This window comes from Gymnogyps californianus, chromosome 5 (genome assembly GCF_018139145.2).
Source record: "Gymnogyps californianus isolate 813 chromosome 5, ASM1813914v2, whole genome shotgun sequence".
Classification (NCBI taxonomy): Eukaryota; Metazoa; Chordata; class Aves; order Accipitriformes; family Cathartidae; genus Gymnogyps; species Gymnogyps californianus.
In genome coordinates this window covers 27,888,857-27,907,845 of record NC_059475.1, presented here as the reverse complement: position 1 = coordinate 27,907,845, position 18,989 = coordinate 27,888,857, and the positions used below count along the sequence as shown (strand labels likewise).

At 51.1% G+C, this 18,989-nt stretch overlaps 1 protein-coding gene across 3 annotated transcripts in view; it reads left to right on the top strand.

The window, feature by feature from the left end:
* The first annotated feature begins 4,055 nt into the window (after window positions 1-4,055).
* The window catches only part of CREB3L1 (cAMP responsive element binding protein 3 like 1), a 46,521-nt gene continuing 31,587 nt past the window's right edge, over window positions 4,056-18,989 (top strand). For all 3 annotated transcript variants that reach the window (XM_050897167.1, XM_050897168.1, XM_050897166.1), the window contains exon 1: window positions 4,056-4,172. In XM_050897167.1, the coding sequence (XP_050753124.1) occupies window positions 4,065-4,172 (108 nt within the window). In that variant the 5' untranslated portion in view covers window positions 4,056-4,064. The remainder of the gene's footprint in view (window positions 4,173-18,989) is intronic.

Below are 18,989 nucleotides of genomic sequence, written 5' to 3'. Positions count from 1 at the left end.
TCAGTGGGACTTCAGGAGCAGAGGGGACCTACAACGCAGCAGTTGTTCCCTCTGTCTGTGTTGCACAAAACAGTGAGCAAAACCACCCCCAAGCAATACACTGAGAGGTAATCGAATCCAGAGAAAAGCCGGAGAGAAATAAAGGCAGGACTGCTATAAAGAGCTACTGAAGGGCCAAAGTATGGAGCCTGCACGGCTCCAGAAAGCCTTCGTGGCTAGGAAGATGGCTTGTGGCAGAAACCAGCTATTCCATCCATATGAATACCAAAGCTGGAAAAATAAACAGGACAAATGTTATCTTTTGCCAGACTTGAAGTAAAAGCTCTGCTGTGGTGGCAGTCCTAAAGAGCCAGCCTGACCCCCACAGCAAGCAGCTCTAACAGCGTGAATCATTCCCATACCAGCTCTCTAGGCTGCAAATGAGGGCAAACCCCAGGCAGACGACCCCTCCTGTAACAACGGAGCCTGCACACAGCAAACCAAAAATCACCGACACAGGCAATTCGCGCCACATTCCTCAAGAAACACTCATCCTCGATGAGTTTGTGAAACCTCCTGGCTCAGTCTGGTGGGGGGGAACCAAAAGCTTCAGCTTTGCAGGCTGCAAAATGGCCTGGATTGCTGTGCACGTGTTCAAGCCCAGGGGCTGCTTCCCGTGTCTTGCATGTCTTGCTCACAATGGTGCAGGGTGAAGGCAAAGCAAATGCAAAGTGGTACGATTTGAGACTTGCAGTTCTCTCTCCATGGGTATAAAGGCGGGCAGTGGCAGCAAGACAAGGCAGGATGGAGCACAGGAGAGTGGGATCCCTTTCTTATGAGAACTGGGTTGATGATTCACTTCTCAACACTGATAAAAGGAGCTTGGTCATACATGTGCGTTTGCAGTATCAAATGTTGTGAGGCCGGGAAGGCTTATCTGCTGTCAGTTTGAGACTTGTTCAATCTAAACACACTTGGTTGCTGTTTCAGTCTCCTGCTGTGATCAGATTGCAAATAAATCTAAATATAAAATCAGAGAAAATAGGGCTGAAAAGGAATTTGAGCGATCATGTGATTCAGCCCCTGCCCCAAGGTTGCCTCCTGATCTTCCGTATCTATGTCCCAAGAGATGGCTGCAGAACTCGGTTTTAAAGATGCTCCGGTGAGGGTGACATTGCCACTTCCCAGGCACTCGTCTGTTACTGCTTGTCCCCTCCCGTGTGGCAACGGAGAGCAATTCTTGCCTTCCTATTTCCTGCAGCTCTTCAAGTGCTTAAAGACTGTTGGCGTGAGAGTCATCTCTTTAGACCAATTCCCTCAGTCCTTTTTTAGGGTTCACTTTTTCTCCAGTCGTTCCCACTGCCCTCTCTGGACCCAGGCCAGTTAGCCCCCATCTTGCTCGAGGGGTGGCACCTCAGATAGGCATGCTATTTTGGCTAACACCGTATTCTGCACTGGTCCTCTGCAGAGCAGAAGGGGAACTTCGCATCGTAAAGGTTTTGTAAGAGGATTCCTGCATCTGTATCCCAGTGTGGCATTTGCCTTTTTCACGGCCAATGTAATGCTGTTAACACCATTCAAGTGTTGCAAGCGCTGTCATTGCCAGGCCTCTGCTGCAGCAGTGCTGCTCAGCCTGTGCTTGCCCCCCTTGCTGCGGACACCCCCTGCCAGCTGCAGCAGCACGTCCGAGTCGTTCTGAATTGCGATCACCTCTCCTCACCCCATCAACACTTTCCCTGTCCCCAGGTCTCTTCTGGAGCACAAAACTGCTCGCCTGCAGAAATACCTCTCCTTTTTGGCTCCAGAGGGTCAGCAGCGACACTCTCTGAACACAGAGGTAACGTTTGCGTTGCTGTTAATGGACTGCAATTGTGTCTGACATGGGGAAAATGTCCATTTCAAAGCTCTACACAAGTGCCAGGGATGGGGGTCCCTATCAGAGCTCTCCAAAACGGGAGAGAGCAGCTTTGCAGTGCAATACCAAAAAGGGAAGTTTGTTATAATCCTTCCTTGCCTGCAGAGGTGCAGCAGCAATAGACAGGGGAGCTGCGTCCAGGCAGTTATGCTCAGTCGTAAAAGTATTAAATAGAACCAGGGTCTCAGAGCAGGCAATTTCACTTTTTCCGACATATTTTAATATTCCAAATGGACTTCACAATCCCTATCTGAATGTACCAAAGCATTTTTCCTTCAGAGCGCAGACAAACAAGTGAGGTTTGCTTCGCTTGACCTTGTCTGATGACACTGCCACCCATGCTGTGCAAACAGTCGCTGGAGCTGACACCATCTCAGCTTCCTCAGCCTGGCGCTGAGGATAAATACAGCATGTGTCCTGAGAAGAGGCTTCCTTGTGTTAACTTGGGCGAGGCACTGAACCAGAAACTCTTGGTTTCACCAGTAAGTCTTCGCACTTAGGGAAGCGATATCCGTGTTTGGTTAGCCGCGGGAGGTGAAGCTGCCCCTGTTGTGGCTCTGCCCGTGCTCTGTGACCCTGGGCTGTCACCCCTTTGCTACCGCAGGGCTCCGTCCTTCTACCCCTCGCAGCTGAGAACCCTGCTGACTGGGATATTAAAGGAAAGACGTCTTTCCCCTTGCTTGGAGATAGAGGTTCGCTTCTCGCTGAAGGGTCTGGACATATTTCTTCTCCCCATCTTACAGTGGCAAAGGTTTCTGTGTTCCCCCCTTTAAACCCACTGGCACTCACATTGACAAAGAGGTTTCTTTACCATTAAGGAAGGAGGAACAGCATTATTTTCTCAGCACAACTCCATCCTGGCTGAATTTATGTCTCTGACCTTTTACCCAAAGGCTCTTTACACTTGACTGAAACATAAGGTAAAAGTAAATGTAACTGAAAGAGCCCATTGTGTGTGCAAGTATAAAGGCTTTTGTGTGCAGGAGGTAGCATGCTTGTGCAACGAGCTTGTGCAACGAGTAGCCAAGGAGCACCTTGGGTTGTGCTGTTAGTCCTGAGACCCGTGGGGAGCGTGGAGTAAGAGCCTGGATGGATGGAAACGCAGTGTCTGGTGCAAGCACAGGCTCCAGCCAGCCTCAAATCAGCACTTCTCCACCAGGACCCTCACTGTTAGCAACTTTCAGCCAGGTTTCTTCCAGGGGAGATGCACCACTGCCTTTGGGGTTTTTTTCTCCATATGCCTGTGACCAAGAAAGCCCCTGCTGGGGGCTGGGACTCCAGTCCATTCTCTATGGAGCCATGAAAGCAGGGACAGATTAACAAAACATCAGGGCTTCTTCAACAGGATTATTATAAGTGGTTTTCCTGAGTGTTGGTTGGAGTAAGGATCAGAGAGGACAGGGATCCATAATCCTATTTATCTGAAGCCATATAATCTTCCTGAAGCTCTTTAATGGTGCCCAACTCTTTAATTACAGAGCAGCCACATGGGCTGCTGCAGCCAGGCCTACCTGCAAGCCCGCTGTGGGGAGCAGGGGCAAGGAGATCTCCCCGCCGGCTCGCGGCTCCCCTTCGGGCACTGACCCCTCGGAAGACCCATCTTTTCCGGCTCTGCTCCCCGAGGGATGCAGAGGGGCCACCAGAGACTGCCACTGCCTTTCAGCCGGCCGGGACGTCTGCCGAAGGGAGGGTTTGTTCAGTGGATCAAACCGAAATCTCCCTGCCGGGGATCAGCATCACCCTCGGGCCCCCTCCGCAGCCCCGGGAGGAGCGCGGGAGCCCCGGGCAGCTGCCGGGCTCCTCCTCCCCGGCGGTGCGGGGGGCTGCCCGGGAGGCGGGCGCGCTGCCCGCCGCCGCCGCTGCCGCCGCGCTGCCTTAAGGGGGTGTCGGCGAGGGAAGTCCCTCCCCGCCGGCTCCCGGTGCGCGGGCGGGGGCGTGCCGCGGCCGGCGGCGGCGCCGCCCGCCCGGCCCCTCGGCAGCGGGGCACTGACAGCTGCCCCGAGCGGGCACCCGGCGCGGCGCTCCCGGCCCCGGCAGGCGGCTCGCTCCCCGCCGCGGTCCCCGCCGCCCCATGGACCGCCGCCGCCGGGGGGCGGGCGGGAGCGTGCCGCCGCAGTGAGCCCGGCCGGCGGAGCGCGGGGGGCGGCCGAGCCCCCGCGCCGCGGGCACCATGGACAGTATCCTGGAGCCCTTCCCCGCCGAGCGGCTCTTCCCCGCCGCCGGCACCGGCTTCCTCGACCTCGGCGACTTCAGCGAGGCGGACTTCCTCAGCAATGTGGTAAGGGACCGCCGGCAGCCCCCCCCCCGCTCCCCGGCGGGCGGCCCCGGGCGGGCGGGCGGCCGCAGCCCCGGCAGCGGGGCCGGGACATGCCGGCGGGAGCGCCGCGGCCCCCGCTGCGCCCCGCCTGCCCCGGGGCTGCGTGTGCCGGGGTCCTGCCCCTGAGCGCGGGGTGCCCCGGGGGTGCAGGTACCCGGGTGCCCCTCGCCGCACACGGCCAGCGCCCCCCGGGACCGGCCCCGCCGCCCGCAGGCGTCCTGCCGCGGGCACCCCGAGGCGACCCCGCTGGGGAACCACAGTTTTTTTCTTACAATGCGCTTTTTTGAGACTGATGGCTGGGGGAGAAGCGTGCGGTCCCAGGCGGGGAGCGCACAACCTGCCGTGGCTCGGCTCGGGCAGCGCTGGAGGCACGGCCGGGTGCCATCAGGAGACCTTTGGGCTCAGCGCCTCTGCTCTCCTTTGCCTGTAACTTTTCCTCAGAGTGGCATTTGGGAGATGAAGCATCTCCTGCTTGGCGTTAAGGCTGGGCTGATTTACTTTGGAGAGAAAGGTGAGGGGGAAGAGTGACTTGGGAGGAAAATGTGTTGCCAGTCGCAAGAAACCAAAGGGGCATTGTTCACCTCTAGGGAAACTGCCCAGCCTCTCCGAGGAGTCATGCGAGTCCCCAGTCCAGCAGCTCTCCCTGAGCAGCGCTTACAGGCTCTTTGCTGTCCTGCCTGAGCTTTCTGTGGGAGTTTGTGCTGCGAATCCTGCAGCCCCTCTGCCAGGGAGGACCCAGCCCTGAGGCAGAAGGGGGAAGGGCCCCACCCCAGAGGTGGTTTGGGGTGAGGGCATCATCCAACGCTGGGCAGCGGGGCACTGCCTGCACTCGGGGCTCCACCGGCCTCTGAGCAGCTGCAGCCGTGTGCCTGCCCCGGACAGAGAGATTTTAGCCATGGCTTGTTACTCCCCTGTCACAATACTGGCACCTTCTGCGTTCCCAGTGTAGCACTGTGAGTGTCTCTGAGGACTACCCTTGCAACGGGAGCAGGGGAGATGCCAGGACCATGACACAGAAGGAGGGGACAGGGAGAGGAGGGCTGTAGCCATTAAACACCTGATGAATCCACTTCTGCTTTGCTACGCAAAAGATATCTAAAGCCTCTTATGCTGCCTCCCTTGTGGAGGAGACAGTAGAGATGCAGAATTTGCATAAATGTTAAGTGCACCACACTTGGTGTTGTGGAGACACACCGGGTCTGGGAAAGAGATAATGCAGGCAGCCCCATCTCTCAGAAATCTCGCCAGCGCCTAATTTCAAAGATACCACCGTGCCTCAAGGACTGGCTCTGGTCAGGTTCTACGGGAGGCAGCAGAGTCCCACTGTGTTCAGGCAGACCTTCCAATGGCACGTCACCCCAAGATGGAGCGCTTGCTCGCACTGTGAGGCCTTACCTGCTCATATCTGAGAGACCTGTTGTTAGGAGTCTTGTGCTTTCCCTAAGTCCATATACATCCAGTGTGGATGAAGCTATGCTGATATGAAGTGCTTTATGCCAGGACCGTTTATTCCCTTACCGAAGTGAAAATAGTATGTATTGGCACCAGCCCTTTTACCTAGGTGCAACATGGGCTGCTGTCAGAAGTCAGGAAACCCCTAACCCATGTAGGTGGTACCTCTTTATAGCTTAAATACAACTTCTGCCTGCAAGCAGACCCTGTGAAAAAGAAGCTTTTGTGTAAGAGTGCCATCTGGTGCCACCTGACAGGACAGTGTGTTTAAAGTGTGCAGTGGCTGTGTGCAGGCTGGCTCTGTCCTGCCTCATTTAAATGGCCCTTCTGCTTGGAGAGCTGCTTCTCGAAGTAGCCTACCCTTGCCTTCACGTTAACTAGGTTGCAGTGACTCAGCCATCGTTGTGCTCAGCTTACAAGTAGAAAGGATTTTTTTGTGTGTGGATTTTTTTCCCAACTGCCAGCACCACAAGCTTCTGCTGGAGCATGAGAGTCAAGCTGATACCTTCTCTTCCTGCAGATGACAAATATAAGAGATTCTGTAGCCACTTCTCGCCTACCAAATCTGTTGGTGATACAAGAGCCAGAACATAATACATCACCCTCTTTGTTCTCACTCTGCATGACAACATGGGGGGAAGGAATACACTTACATTTTCTTACTAAATCCAGCAAACCTCCTGGGATCTTGAGATGTGTTGAGAAGTTCTTTTTACATAGAACTGTGCAAAGCATCACCATGCACAATAGCTTACAAAGTTGCCAGTGCCTTTGCTTCAAAGATGGGCAAACTTTTCCAGATATTGTTCAGCAAGCATTTTTCGTAGAGCAGGCCAGGAATTTTGGCCATAAAATGCCAGTATGAAACTTTTTCTGAGGATGATTTCTTCTGTTCAGAAAGGAGGCGGAAAGAAAAGATGGATGAACCTTACTGCAGAGGCTGTGCTCCTTTGGGGCAAGAATTACATGTCTCTAAACTACTCTCCTTTCCTGAACCTTGGCGCTCCTAATGAATCATCTTGGTCTTTAAAAAATGGTTCTCTGTATTGTTCATCTAAAGTTGTGACAAAGAAGTAATGGAGGCACGTCTGTAGACGCATCCTCAAAAAGGTCTGTGTGCTTGAAACAGAAAAAAAAAAAATTAATTTGAATAAATGTGGGGGCTGCCATGCAGAGGGACCTAGCCAGGTTGGAGGAATGGGTCGACAGAAACCTCATGAAATTCAGCAAGGACAAATACCAACTCCTGCCCCTGGGATGGATGGACTGACCCACCAGGGGTCATGGGGCAGTGCTGTGCCCCGGTAGCAAAGGCAGCTAGCAACAGGAGGCTGGCAGTAGATAGACAGAGGGAAGTGATTATTCCCCTTTTCTTGACAATCATAAAACTACGTCTGAAATACAGTGTCCAGTTTTGGACTGCCTGGTACCAGAAAGATGTTGATAAATCTGAGTGTGTGGAGGGGATGGTCACCAAGATAGCTGGGGGCTGGAGAACTTCTCCTGTGAGGAGGGGCTGAGGGAGCTGGGCTTGCTCAGCTGGAGAAGAGGCGGCTCCAGGAGGACCTAGCAGAAGCCTCCCTGCACTGGTGAGGAAGTTACTGAGAAGATGGAGCCAGGCTCTTTCCATAAGTGCACGGCAGGAGGATGAGCGGTCATAAATTGGAACGGGGAAGGTTTAGACTGGGTATAAGGAAACAATTTCTCACTGTGAGGAGAATTAGTTATGGATGAGGCTGCCCAGAGACACTGTGGAAGCTCCTTCCTTGGAGGTTTCCAAGACCTATCTGCACAAAGCCCTGAGCAACTTCAGTGTTGGCCCTGCTCTGAGCAGGAGGTCGGATTAGAGACCTCCTGAGCTCCCGCTCAACCTGCATGAATCTGTGATTATATGATGGGTTTTGGGGCTTTTTGGAAAATCTTAAGGAGAGTGGTGTCTGCTTGGTACTTGGAGGGGAAATCTCCAAGGGACACAAAATGCTTCTTTTTACTTCACTTAGCTTCTGCTAACCAGACTTACATACGATGACTACTAACAGCATTATCAGTCTCCTTTTGCTCAGGAGGCCACCTACTGCTCTTGAACTTAGGCAACGTTGCTCATCTTTTTCTGCCAGAAGGACCTACCATAAATCAAGCTAATCCTTCATGCAGTGCCTGCTTATCAGTTTCACCTGTCTGTCTCCTGCCCAGTCCAGCATTTCTGGTCGTTCCTGTGAGCATCCATCTATTCACTTATGGTCTATTACAGCTGCACTCAGAGAGCTCCTACTTTCTCTCTCAGCTCTTATCAGTGCTGTGAAACTCTTCAAAAGCCTTATCTTTTGAGTCATTCACCACTGTGCTTCACTGGGTTTGTGACACTCTGGTGTCAGAACGAAGCCAGAATAAACCAGCCAAACAGGAGTCATGTGTTTCTTTTTAACCCAGTACCCCAGTGGGTTTGTTTCTTCCCTATGTTTCTGTATTTTATAGTATGAAAAATACCTTCAAAGGTGACTTTGGATGTTCATGTAAACACAGCTCTATTTTGACTCTATGTTTTTCAAAGCATATTCTTTACCTCCTTCTAAAAGAGAGACATCAAGGCAAAAAAATAGCCTACATGCTAGTCGAGGTCTCCACCGTTAGAAGTTGCAAAATGGCAATTCAGGCTGTCTCAGTAGGGCTAACCCAGCTCCTTTGGGGAATGCACAGTAACGCGCTCTTTCACTGTGTGATCCTATATTCCTGGGCAATGTGACAAGCGGCATCTTCTGGAGCCTACTGGGGTACAGCAGAATGGGAGAAGAACTGCTTGTCTCTGTGGGCTGCTTCTTGAGTGCAAACTGGGTTTTATGCCTACCGTGTGCTCTTTCCTTTAATATTGTCCTGGCCCGCAGAAAGGAGGAGAGTAGCAGGACTGTATGTAGTGCACAGGCTGAGAGCAGTGCTGGTGCAACTCGTAAGGGGAGCTTTGCCTGAAGATAAAGAGAGGCTATTCACCATAGATGACCGTCGCTCTTGCAGGAAGCCTGTACACACTTCTCTTCCTCTTATGCCTACTACACGGACATAAATAGCACTTAAGTGGTGCTTAGGTCTTGGACTGACCTTTGGTCTGAGTGAGTTTCATGCTGTGTAAGCTCCTTCTCACCATCTCCGCACGCAGTGAGGATGAAGAGCTCAGGCAGATTTGGTCATCCACTTCTCATCCCTTCCAGTTGCTAGACAGGGGAGCTCTGCTGTAATGGGAGGCTGGGTCTCTGGGACTGATGGTAGTCCTTCATGGGGACACATGCAGCAAGCATTTTGGCCCTCTATTCCCATGCCTGGTAAAATTTGGTCAGTGACACATCCCTGGTTAGTCAGCCAAGTACTGGGTAAGGCAAGACCTTTTTCTTTAAATTTTTCTTGGAACTTGCCAGTCAGAGATTCCTGTGGGATCTGGAGCACGGATACAGAGAGACCTGGTGGGGCCACCAGACCTAGCCTGATGGGAATGAATCCTAAAATAATAGTTCCCAGATTTTCCTATTTCATTAGTCTCCTTGGATCCATCTCACGGTTCCTCCATTTCATGTCCATGCTGCTCCTTACTGTCTCATAGTGGGACTTACACCTGCAGAAGTGCTAGCTGCAGGATGAAACCAGAGCTGAACACAGTTGTTCATGGGCTCTCTGAGCCTACAGCATCATCATCACAGGGTCATCACCAGGAAACATTATTTCCATTTTGGTAACGAATTGGGGGAGAGACTTGAACTTCCTTTGGAAGACTCTAGGTCAATACTTTCTCCACAGAGACTGGAGATCATTCGTGTGTCCCTCCTAGCTGCCAAGAAACTGATAAACATTTGGGATACTCTTCCTAAATAAAAACGTCTATCTGTTGGACAACTGCCTCCATGTGCTGGGGATCCACTGGCCTAAATGCTCATCTCAGCCGAAGTGGGAGAACCCTTTAACTGCGCTGGTAGGCCAGAGCTAGGAGAGAGGTTGCATCTCAGAGCAGGAGTGCAGGAAGACATGCGTCCAAAACAGGGTTAAACACTGGAGACAGAGCCATCATCTTGGTGGGGAGAAGCAGGAAGGAGTTTGGTGAAGTGCTTGCAGAGTAAACAAAGGGAGGGTTTGGCAGAAAATGGAAGCACATCTGTGCATACAGTCCGCTCTCACTGAGGGAGGGTGTCAGCAGCACCAGCTGGGAGATGCTGGAGTTGTGTACAGCTTGGGCCATGTCTGCCAGGTGATCCCCATCCCCTCTGGCATAAGGCAGTCATTCAATGCCACCACCACTTTCAGAGAGGAGGAAACCTGAAGTCTCATTGGTACAGACGAGACTGTAGAAAGCCTCTGAGAGTGGCCCATTGGACCTCCTCCTGGTACCAGTATGAGTGCCTAAGCATGGCGTCTGGTGACTTCCAAATCCCATGACAAGTGTCGGGTTCATCGATGCAAAGTGTATTCTGCTGCCCAGGAGCCCATCTGGTGCTGCACTGGTCTCATCCATCACTGTGCTGGTCTCATCCAGCACTGTGCTGGTCCCATCTGGTGCTGCGCTGGTCTCGCTGAAGCCTGGAATGGAGCTGTCTCTGGTAGAGAGGGAAATTTGGAAAGAAGAGCATTTTCTGAAGCAGCCCCTTAAAGGGAAATTTAGAAGTAGGGATTTCATAGCCATAGGTGCAGCCCCACTACTCAAAATATGGATAGGCTGACACCTCTGCGACGTACTCCTGTTTCCTCTGAGAAAGGTCTACTCCTGTGCTTCCTCCTTTTTTTCTTAGCACTTCCCTGTAGGTTTTAAGACTGTAGTATTTAATTAGCATTTAGTATATTACTTATTTACTATTTAAAGAATTCTGTGTTAAAGGAAGCGAATGAAAATGCTTAACTCTCTGGAGTTGTCTTTGTGACGGCCACATGGCAGGTACTCTTCTCACAGCCACAGGTAGGATTGTGCTTGATATGAAGATTTGATTCTCAAGACTGACTTGTACCAGTGCATTTCAAGGAAGGCATGAGTCAACCCACTAAAGCCTGTGTGTCCTTGTACTGTTGTGGACAGTCCACTGCAGGAAACCAGATGGTTCGCAAAAGCCAGTTGGTGACTCTCCTTGCTGCAGAGTTACAGGGGAACAGGTAGGGCACCAGGGATGAAGCGGACCATTACAGCTCAACTAAGAAATGGCCAAGAGCTGTCTCTTGGCCTGATTTGGCTGGGAGATTTCCCAGGGAAATTCCAGGTCTGTGGTGGAGGTGCAAGGTCAGGTGCAGTCACCTATGCTTCACAGGCAACCTTGTGGCCAGCATTGTTCTTCTTCAGGAGAGGTGTCTGTTGGAGGAGCCAAGGGTGTTAGTCCTCACTTCCAGGCCAGTCTCAGTCCCGGGATTACTACATCCCACCGATCCCAGCTTTCTGCTGGGGACTGTATTTATCCTCCTTTACACATCTGAACTGCTGGGACTTCATGTCTCCACATGGGAGATGAGAAGTGAGAGCAAGGGTGGAACCAAAGCCATGTTTCTCAGCTGACCCCCATGCTGGCACCACGGCTGTCCCGCTGCAGCAGATCACTTCTGTGCATGCAACTTTAATGTAGTTTGGTATCCTCTGGCTGAAATCATCAATTCTGTTTTCAGGCTGGCCATAGGACAAGGTGGGTGCTTGCCTGGAGCCCTTTTCTTACTCTTTCCTGTCTTTGGAGCTCACCTTGTGTTGTGAGTTGTTAGGTGTTTTCTTGGGTTGGTGCCTGCATGTTTTGCATTGTCCCTCAGAGCAGAAATAGCTGAAAGGTTGTGAAGAGCCGAGGGCATGGCCAGAGCAGCAGGGGACTGCAGATAGCATGCTGAAAGGCAGGCTGTGTCTTTCAACCCAGTTGCTCCCCACATGTCTGCCATGCAGTGTTTACATCTATCTAACTTATTCCCAGCTGCTCAAGAAAACTAATTTTTTTGCTTCTGCTTTCCTGTAGGGTCACATCATTTAAGGTTTTCCTTTCTTGTAGTCTCCTGAGCCGACCTGAACACCCCAGCCTTCCCCTCTCACCCACCCCTTTCTGACTTCTTTACCCACCTTCTCTTCTCTTTCTTTGCATCTCTCCTTTTCCTCCTATTTTCTTAAATGTCTCCAGGGCTGTCTGCCTTTGAAATCATGTGGAGCTGCTCTGGTCTGGTCAGTGTCCAAGTGATAGATGCTTGACACTGATCTTGACACATTGTTCAGCCAGAACAAGGTCTCATGAAGATTGGAACTGCAGATATCCACACTCTTTCACTCCTTTCTTTCTCTTCCTATTTTATCTTCTCACTTTCTAAGATTGCAGAAATTCCTCATACAGGATGGAAGCAATGTGCACGGTTGTCCTCCCTGAAACTAGTATGTAATTTAAACCACTGCTGGGGTAATTAGTACGATCTTTAGGGCCCAAAGGTTATGCCTTATGTGAGGTCATTCATCCCTGTCCAGCCTGTTCCAGAGGAAACTCACCCCTGACTACCTCAGCAAAGTTGCTTTTGGCTTCTTTACACTGTGACTTTGTCTTGATTAGGAAAAATGTTCATTTAGGTCAGTCTGGCTGACCCGATTAGCAAAGCCTGCTCAAAACACAGTTAACATTTTTCCTAGAATAGATGCAACGTAACGCGTTCAGCTCAGCAATCTGTGTCAGGAGTTCCCCTGCAACAGGAATGTCAGGGCTCCCTTGGGAGGAACCTGGCAGCTGAGGCTGGAGGAGAAATACAGCTTGGGCCTGACACCAAGCACGTTACACAGGAGGGAGCTGGACACAACATTAGGTTTGGACACTTGTATTGGATTGTCAGCATCCCTCCTGCAGGTGAGCTTCCTTAGACGGATGCCCAAAGAACTTCCCCCATGCTGAGCTCCCCAACACAGTGTCACGGGGGCACTGGCTTCTCCTCCTGATGGCATGGCATGTCCAGGTGGGAGCACTGCAGCTCAGGAATAACACATCTCTGCTGGCTGAGGCGCAGGGGGTCTACCTTGCGAACCTGCTCCTGGCTCTTCAGTATTTGCAGCCCTCCCTCTGCTGGGAGGAGAACTTTTCACTCCAGAAGGGGTAGCTGGGGCAGAGGGAGACCAGGATGAAGAAGAGGACCCAGGTCCAGAGCCTCGATAGCAGCTTCATGTTAAATGAGTCCCATAAATTCATGACAGTTGAAGGAAGGAGCTGGGCAGGTGCTTTTGGCTGAGCTCACTGCTGCCCTGGGGAGGGACTGCAAGCCAGGCAGCTCAGGGAGGAGGAAACCAGCTCTGACATTTGTAAAGACTGTTGATGGAAGGTTTCTTTCAAAGCCTTTTCAGTCTCTCGATCTGAGAGCTCTTTGCCCAGGGAGTGCTGGAAATCTGGCTCTTCTTTCCAAGCAAATGTGGCAGACTCTGAGAGCTGATGAGGTGCTGTTGAGCCACAAATATTGAATTGCCAACTGAATGATGTTGGGTTTGTTTTTGTTGTGTTTTTTCTCTCCTTATGGACAGTGGTGTAGTGAGGTTGTTGGGAATGGGAGAACTGTATTTTAGTCCCAGCTCTGCCAGTTACTTAGCGTGTGATCCTCAGGGTGTCACTTGCAGTGATGCAGCTTTTGCTCGCTATAAAGTAGCGCACATCCTTATTCTTACTGACATGGGGCAGTGCCATCAATGGGTGAAGCAGATTAATGAAAAGTTAGACCGGGGTGGGGTTTTGCTAGTAGGTATCTGCCAGGAAAGGTCCATAGGAGCTATTACTTTGCTTCCTCCGTTAGTCTCTTCGAATGACTTTGCAGCTATACATGATATTTGCAACGTTTTCAGTTTGGCAGGTCCATCCTCCACTGATGTCCCAGCTGTCCTTCACCCCTCTCCTGTTCCTTATCCCTGGGGACTGCACGTGTCTGATTCTGACCTCAGATACTTCAGGCTAATCCAGAGTAATCTTTCTGTGTCAGTCTGAATGACTGTGTTGGTCAGCATCAGGATTTAAACTAACGTACTTGGCCCATGCTGTTGCTGGCCTGACCTCTTTGGGCCTTACTGAAAACCAAACAATTTGTGCTTTATAAATCCAGTGAATGGGCTGTACTCATACCTCATCCTCCACAACCAGATCCTGGCTCAGTCGCAAAACCTAACTTCTCCCTGGGTTTGGCGCAACTTGCTGAGAGCACCCCGTTACATTTCTGCCTGAAATTGCTGCATGGTCAGGGCTGTGCCGAGTTCCCAGGCTCCCAAACTATGTCTCATCTGGTTTGTATCTGAGAAGGAAGTAACAAGCGGAAAGTACCAGAGTGCCATGGCTTGCTTTATCAGTCCCCTAGCAGGGCATTCAAGACCCATGTCAGTCCCTCCTGCTGCTCAGCGCATGGTTTTGCTCATTCCCTTTCTCTTTGGAGGTGCCTTTTCCCCACAGTAAGTCTGCCTGACCTGTTGTAGAGTTAGGATCGCCATTGTCCACTGGGAAGGGCAACGCAAAGGTTGCTTTCTCATTCTCTGGCGCTTCTCCTGCTCTTCAGGATTTGTCAAATATAGTTGGCAGCAGTCCAGCAGCTGGATTAGCATTAAATAATGAGCAAATGGCCTGCAGCCCTTTTTCAGACCCAGCAAAGTACACACCTTTCACTCTTTTCTTATATGTCTTCGAGCCCTCTTTTTATCACACTGGGAGAGAGCCGAGTACCAGATGCTGCTCTGGTCAATGCTGGGGACAGAACAGAGGGTGCTGCACTCCTTTCTTTGTCGCTAATTAGTACCAGGGTGGTAGCTAGGGGCTGCTAGCTGCGAGAGCAAAACTGTTTTCTCCCTCCCCTTGTAACTGCAGGCACGGCGAGCAGTCAGTGGCAGCTGTAAGCAGCTGGGGTGAGCTGCAGCAGAGCAGGAGCAATGCTCATTTCTTAATTTTCCTGCGTGCTTCAGGCTCCAGGGGAGCAGCCCTGGCAACCTCCTCCTTTGTAGCTACGGGCTGAAGTCCCAGGTGAGGTGAAGGCACACACTGCTATGTCAACCCCAGCAGCTACGCAGTGTGGTGAGGTCACCCAGCAGCCTCGATATCTACAAGTAAGTGCCAGAGATCCATGTCCAGACCAGTGCTCCATCCACTGGTCTCAGATGCCTTTCTGATATTCGATGAAATGGGATTATGTACAGTTGCCAGAGGATTTTTTTTTTTTTTTTTTTTTTTCTGGGAAAGGGAAGAGGGAAGGAGGCAAGGAGGGATGGAGAATAGGGAAAGAAAGAGGGAAGAAAAAGCAAAGACAAGAGAGAGGTAGCTATGCAGTTAGCATTCCTGAGCCATCTGGACCTGTTGGCATGGCCCCAGCTGGACGGGCTCACAGGTTTATCCAGAGCATGATGTAATCTCCATCGTCCAGCATTTGATTTTTCTCCTTGCGCTGGATGGCCTCGTATCTGGTGCATGTCTGGAGCGGGCATTTTGATTTCCTGTTGCTATTTGTGGACTTTTCCTGGCCGATCCTCAAGAGCAGCTCGGGCAGTTTGCATTCCTCAAGCTGAAGAAGCAATGCCACCCCGCCGGTGCAGAGTGGAGGTCAGCTGTGGCCAGCCTGCTGGCCGGGGAGGGGCAGCCCCACACGGGGAACCAGCTGTGTTTTGCACCATGCCGCGGCTGGAGAGAGGGTGACACCTCTGCCTGGTGCTTGGGCCACTGCAGCTGAGCTCAGGAGTCAGCTCAGCCTTCAACACCAGCACAGAGAGGGCCTGCAGGACCACCCTTCCCGGCCGCTTGTGGGCTTCCCTGCCCTGCTGGGTCTTGCAGCAGAACGGGAGGAAGGAGAATTTTATTTGGCCCAAGACCTATTCTTCCCTTTGGTAGATGTGAGTAAAAAGCAACCAATGATCTCAGTTCCTCTCCCTTGCTAACGCCAGCACTGGGGAGCACTAGGGCTCTCAGCTGCCCTGTGAAGCAGGTAGGCTTCCCAGCACGTGGGAAGGGGAGCTGGGGAGGACGTGGTCCGACGCTGCCAAGCGCCGACCCTTGCTAGGGGAAGGCCTGTGATCTCCTTCCCTCCATCACTCAGTGCCATTTCCAGGAGGCAGTGCAGTCTTTTGGGAAGGATTCAGACTCATGTTCCCTCCATGGTCTGTGGGAGACAGCCATGCCTCACCAAGACCAGCCATCTCTTTTTTCTTGAGTCCTTCCCAGCACATGAAATGAAGAGGGCTTGCACGTCCGCCTCCATAAAAGCACACTGTTTGAATGTCTTTAAGTTACAGGAGCCACACAGGAGCAAAGTGGTCTTCTTCACGACATAAATTCAATGTGTGAAGGGGCAAACAGTAGAGCCATAGGTCCCCTCCTGCTTCCAGAAACAGAGCAACTCCCACCCTCCCACATGGCTGGAAAGGTCTGAGATGCCTAGAGGATGAGGATGGGATTTCTCTACAGCATACCACTGCTGCAAGCAAACCTCAAACCCAGCGATGCGAGGGGCCTGCTTCAGAGTACGCCATTCTCCACTCTGACTCAAGAGATGTGGGTAGCTGCGTGATGAGCCATTAGGCAACAGTTTGACATGAGCACACAGTACTCCCTCCCTCATGATGCCTCATCCTGCCCACATGCCTCGCTTTTAGCTTTGTTTCTTCCAGGGGCTTGGGAACAGGGAAGTTGAGTGCAGTGACCCCCAGGGAGTAAAATTTTGTTCGGTGGAGAATCCTACTGCCTGGTTCAGAAGTTGTCCTGGTTGCATCCAGAGGGAGCACGGCTCTGCTTTCATAATACCCCAGGGACGGCTTGTCCACCAGGGATGGACTCACTGGAACCACAGAGCTGAGCTTTTCCACCCGACTCAGCTCTGCTGAGCGAGAGAGTAGCTGAGGAAAACGATGGCCTCTTTATAAACTGACTGGCAAAACTCTTGCATCTCTCCTGGGAGCAGGCCAGGGATTCTGAGTCACTGCTTAAGTGGGTTGCGGCCAAGGTAGTCTTACCCAAGACATTAAGTGAGAGAGGAGAGATCCACCCAGGAGTGCCAGCAGAAAGAGAAATAGTCATGACCATAATTAATAATAATATAATGATGAAAAGATTCAGAAACACACTGCCCACTCCAAAAATAAAGTTTGAGGACAATTCAAATGCTGTAAAGAAAAGAGAAGAGAGGAAAGAGTCGAGAAAAACCGCCAAAGCCTGCATGTCAGCTGCAATGCAAGGAGTCCCGTCCAGCTGGCCTGGGTTCAAAGAGCTCCTATTGTCCAACAGCATTTCCAAGACACCATTCAAAACTTTCAGAAAATCAACCCAAGATGCAGGGTGAGATTTATCACACAATAAAGGCAAGCCAGATGCGTGCACCCTTTCAGAGAGAGGAGATGGGAGGAAGGCACTGGAGGAGCAAAGCAGAGGAGAATCAGGTGGCAGAGGCATGAGGGAAGAGGATGGCATGAGAAGGTCTGGTGCTGTGAGCATCCAGGCAGGAACAGGGGCTGGGTGCGTCTGTGCTGGGACACACACTGGGCACTTGTGAAGGATTTCATGTATACGGAGAACTTAGGAAAATTCACCTGGTGTCGGGATTAAGGGACAGAAGGGGAAGATCTCACTGATGCTTTTTCTTTTTTGTTGCACATAAAACCATGATGGATACTAAGAGGTTATTGTTGCTTCTGGTCCTGGATTATATACCTCCGTAATAAGGCCATGTCTGAAAGGATGCCCAGAAGCCAAACCACTGTAGATTTTATCTTGATTTTGTAGGGCTTGCACAGCCTTTGTTATTGCTTTGCAGCACTGGCCACCATGGCAGGGCTGTAACTTCTTTTGCCACAGGAATCACTCACTTCCACCTGTGATTCGATTATGTTAAAATCTAGCAATTAATTATACAGAAAGACAATTTAATCTTTGAATCTGCTGTTAACGTGGAGTTACATGACTACAACCTGCCATCATTAAATAAGTCCTCAAGTTCTCCCTGCCTGCAATGAGACCAGTGTTGTTTCTGCTGTCTGCAGAATAACCCAGTAAGGTGGCCATGCCATACCACACTCCACAGATTAAAAGGTGACTTGGTTTTGTTCTCAGAAAGACCTCTGGTAGTAAGGACTTGTTCATCTAAGAGCAAAAAGCCTGAGAAAACACTTTGGAGGCTTAAGCTAGATAGTCCCTCTTTGCAATGACTCATATGTTTGGTGACTGTAGTTAGCTTCTACAATGTTTTTTTTTTAGAAAGGGGTGGATTTAGCTGAAGCCTTGAAACTGAGATGAGATGTTTCTGTGAAGCTCAGTTGCAGATGATGAGTTTGAATCAGGAGGCATGAATATAGCTCCTGCACTGAGCTATGTAAGGAACCATATTTGATTACCAGACTGGTTCCTCCAGGCCCTAAAACCCATGAAGCCATCCATCGTCTCCTTGTGCCGCTCCAGGGATGTCCAGAGAATGGACTCCCAAATTCACTGGTTTCTGCAGACACCCCTCCAATGCTGGGCTGAAGATGCCTGCTTGATCTCAGACACAGGAGCTTTCAGGGCAGGTTTTCAGGGCATAACAGATTTCCTGTCTTCGAAAGAACATGGGATCTTTTCTTCCCAGCAGCTTCTGACTTTACTTGAGCACACAATCCCAGGCATCTTCACGTTTCTACTTCTTTTCACCAGCTACAGGGTACTCAGCTGCTGGGCCTTGTCGTGGAGAAGTCCAGCTTGGAGAGGGGATAGCTGGAGACCCAGGTGTTGGGAAAGGATTTTCACAGGCTGCCTTTCTCCTTCAGCCTTGATTTTCATCCCATGGTTGAAATGACTGCATTATCTCTGACCAGTCAGATCTCCATCCTCGTCTTTGGAAACACAGGGCTTTGACCCCTTCGTTCACCAACATCACACCTTCGTTCTCCCCCAGGATGGTGTTAATCCAGGCTGCCCCAGTAGTGACGAATGGTCCGAGGGGTGTTACTGCCCTTCACAGGCTAGGAAGGATTTCCCCATTCTCCAGAGACTCTGGTTTCTGCAACGCCACCGCTGAGGTGAAAATGATACCCTCAGCGTTGGAGCTGAAGTTTAATTTCCTATCTGCTGCTCAGGGCACAGATTTTCCGCTGGGATATTGGCAGCAGGTCAGAAATCTGCATTCCAAGCTGAATTGCTTTGAAAACAGTCCTGGTGCAGGACCCCATTCAGTCTGCTGGTTGCAAAACCCAGCTCTTGCCCAGCCTGGCCACTGAAGAGAGTCCCAGCTCTTGCTCTCTCAATATTTTGGGTGAAAATCCCTCACATCCTTGAGTCACAAAGCAGCTAGTCCAGACTTAGTTGCTCTGTAATTGCCCTTTACAAAGGCCCAAGGAATGAAAGCCACCAGTAATGTTTGGTATTAGCTGCATGCCTCAGCTTT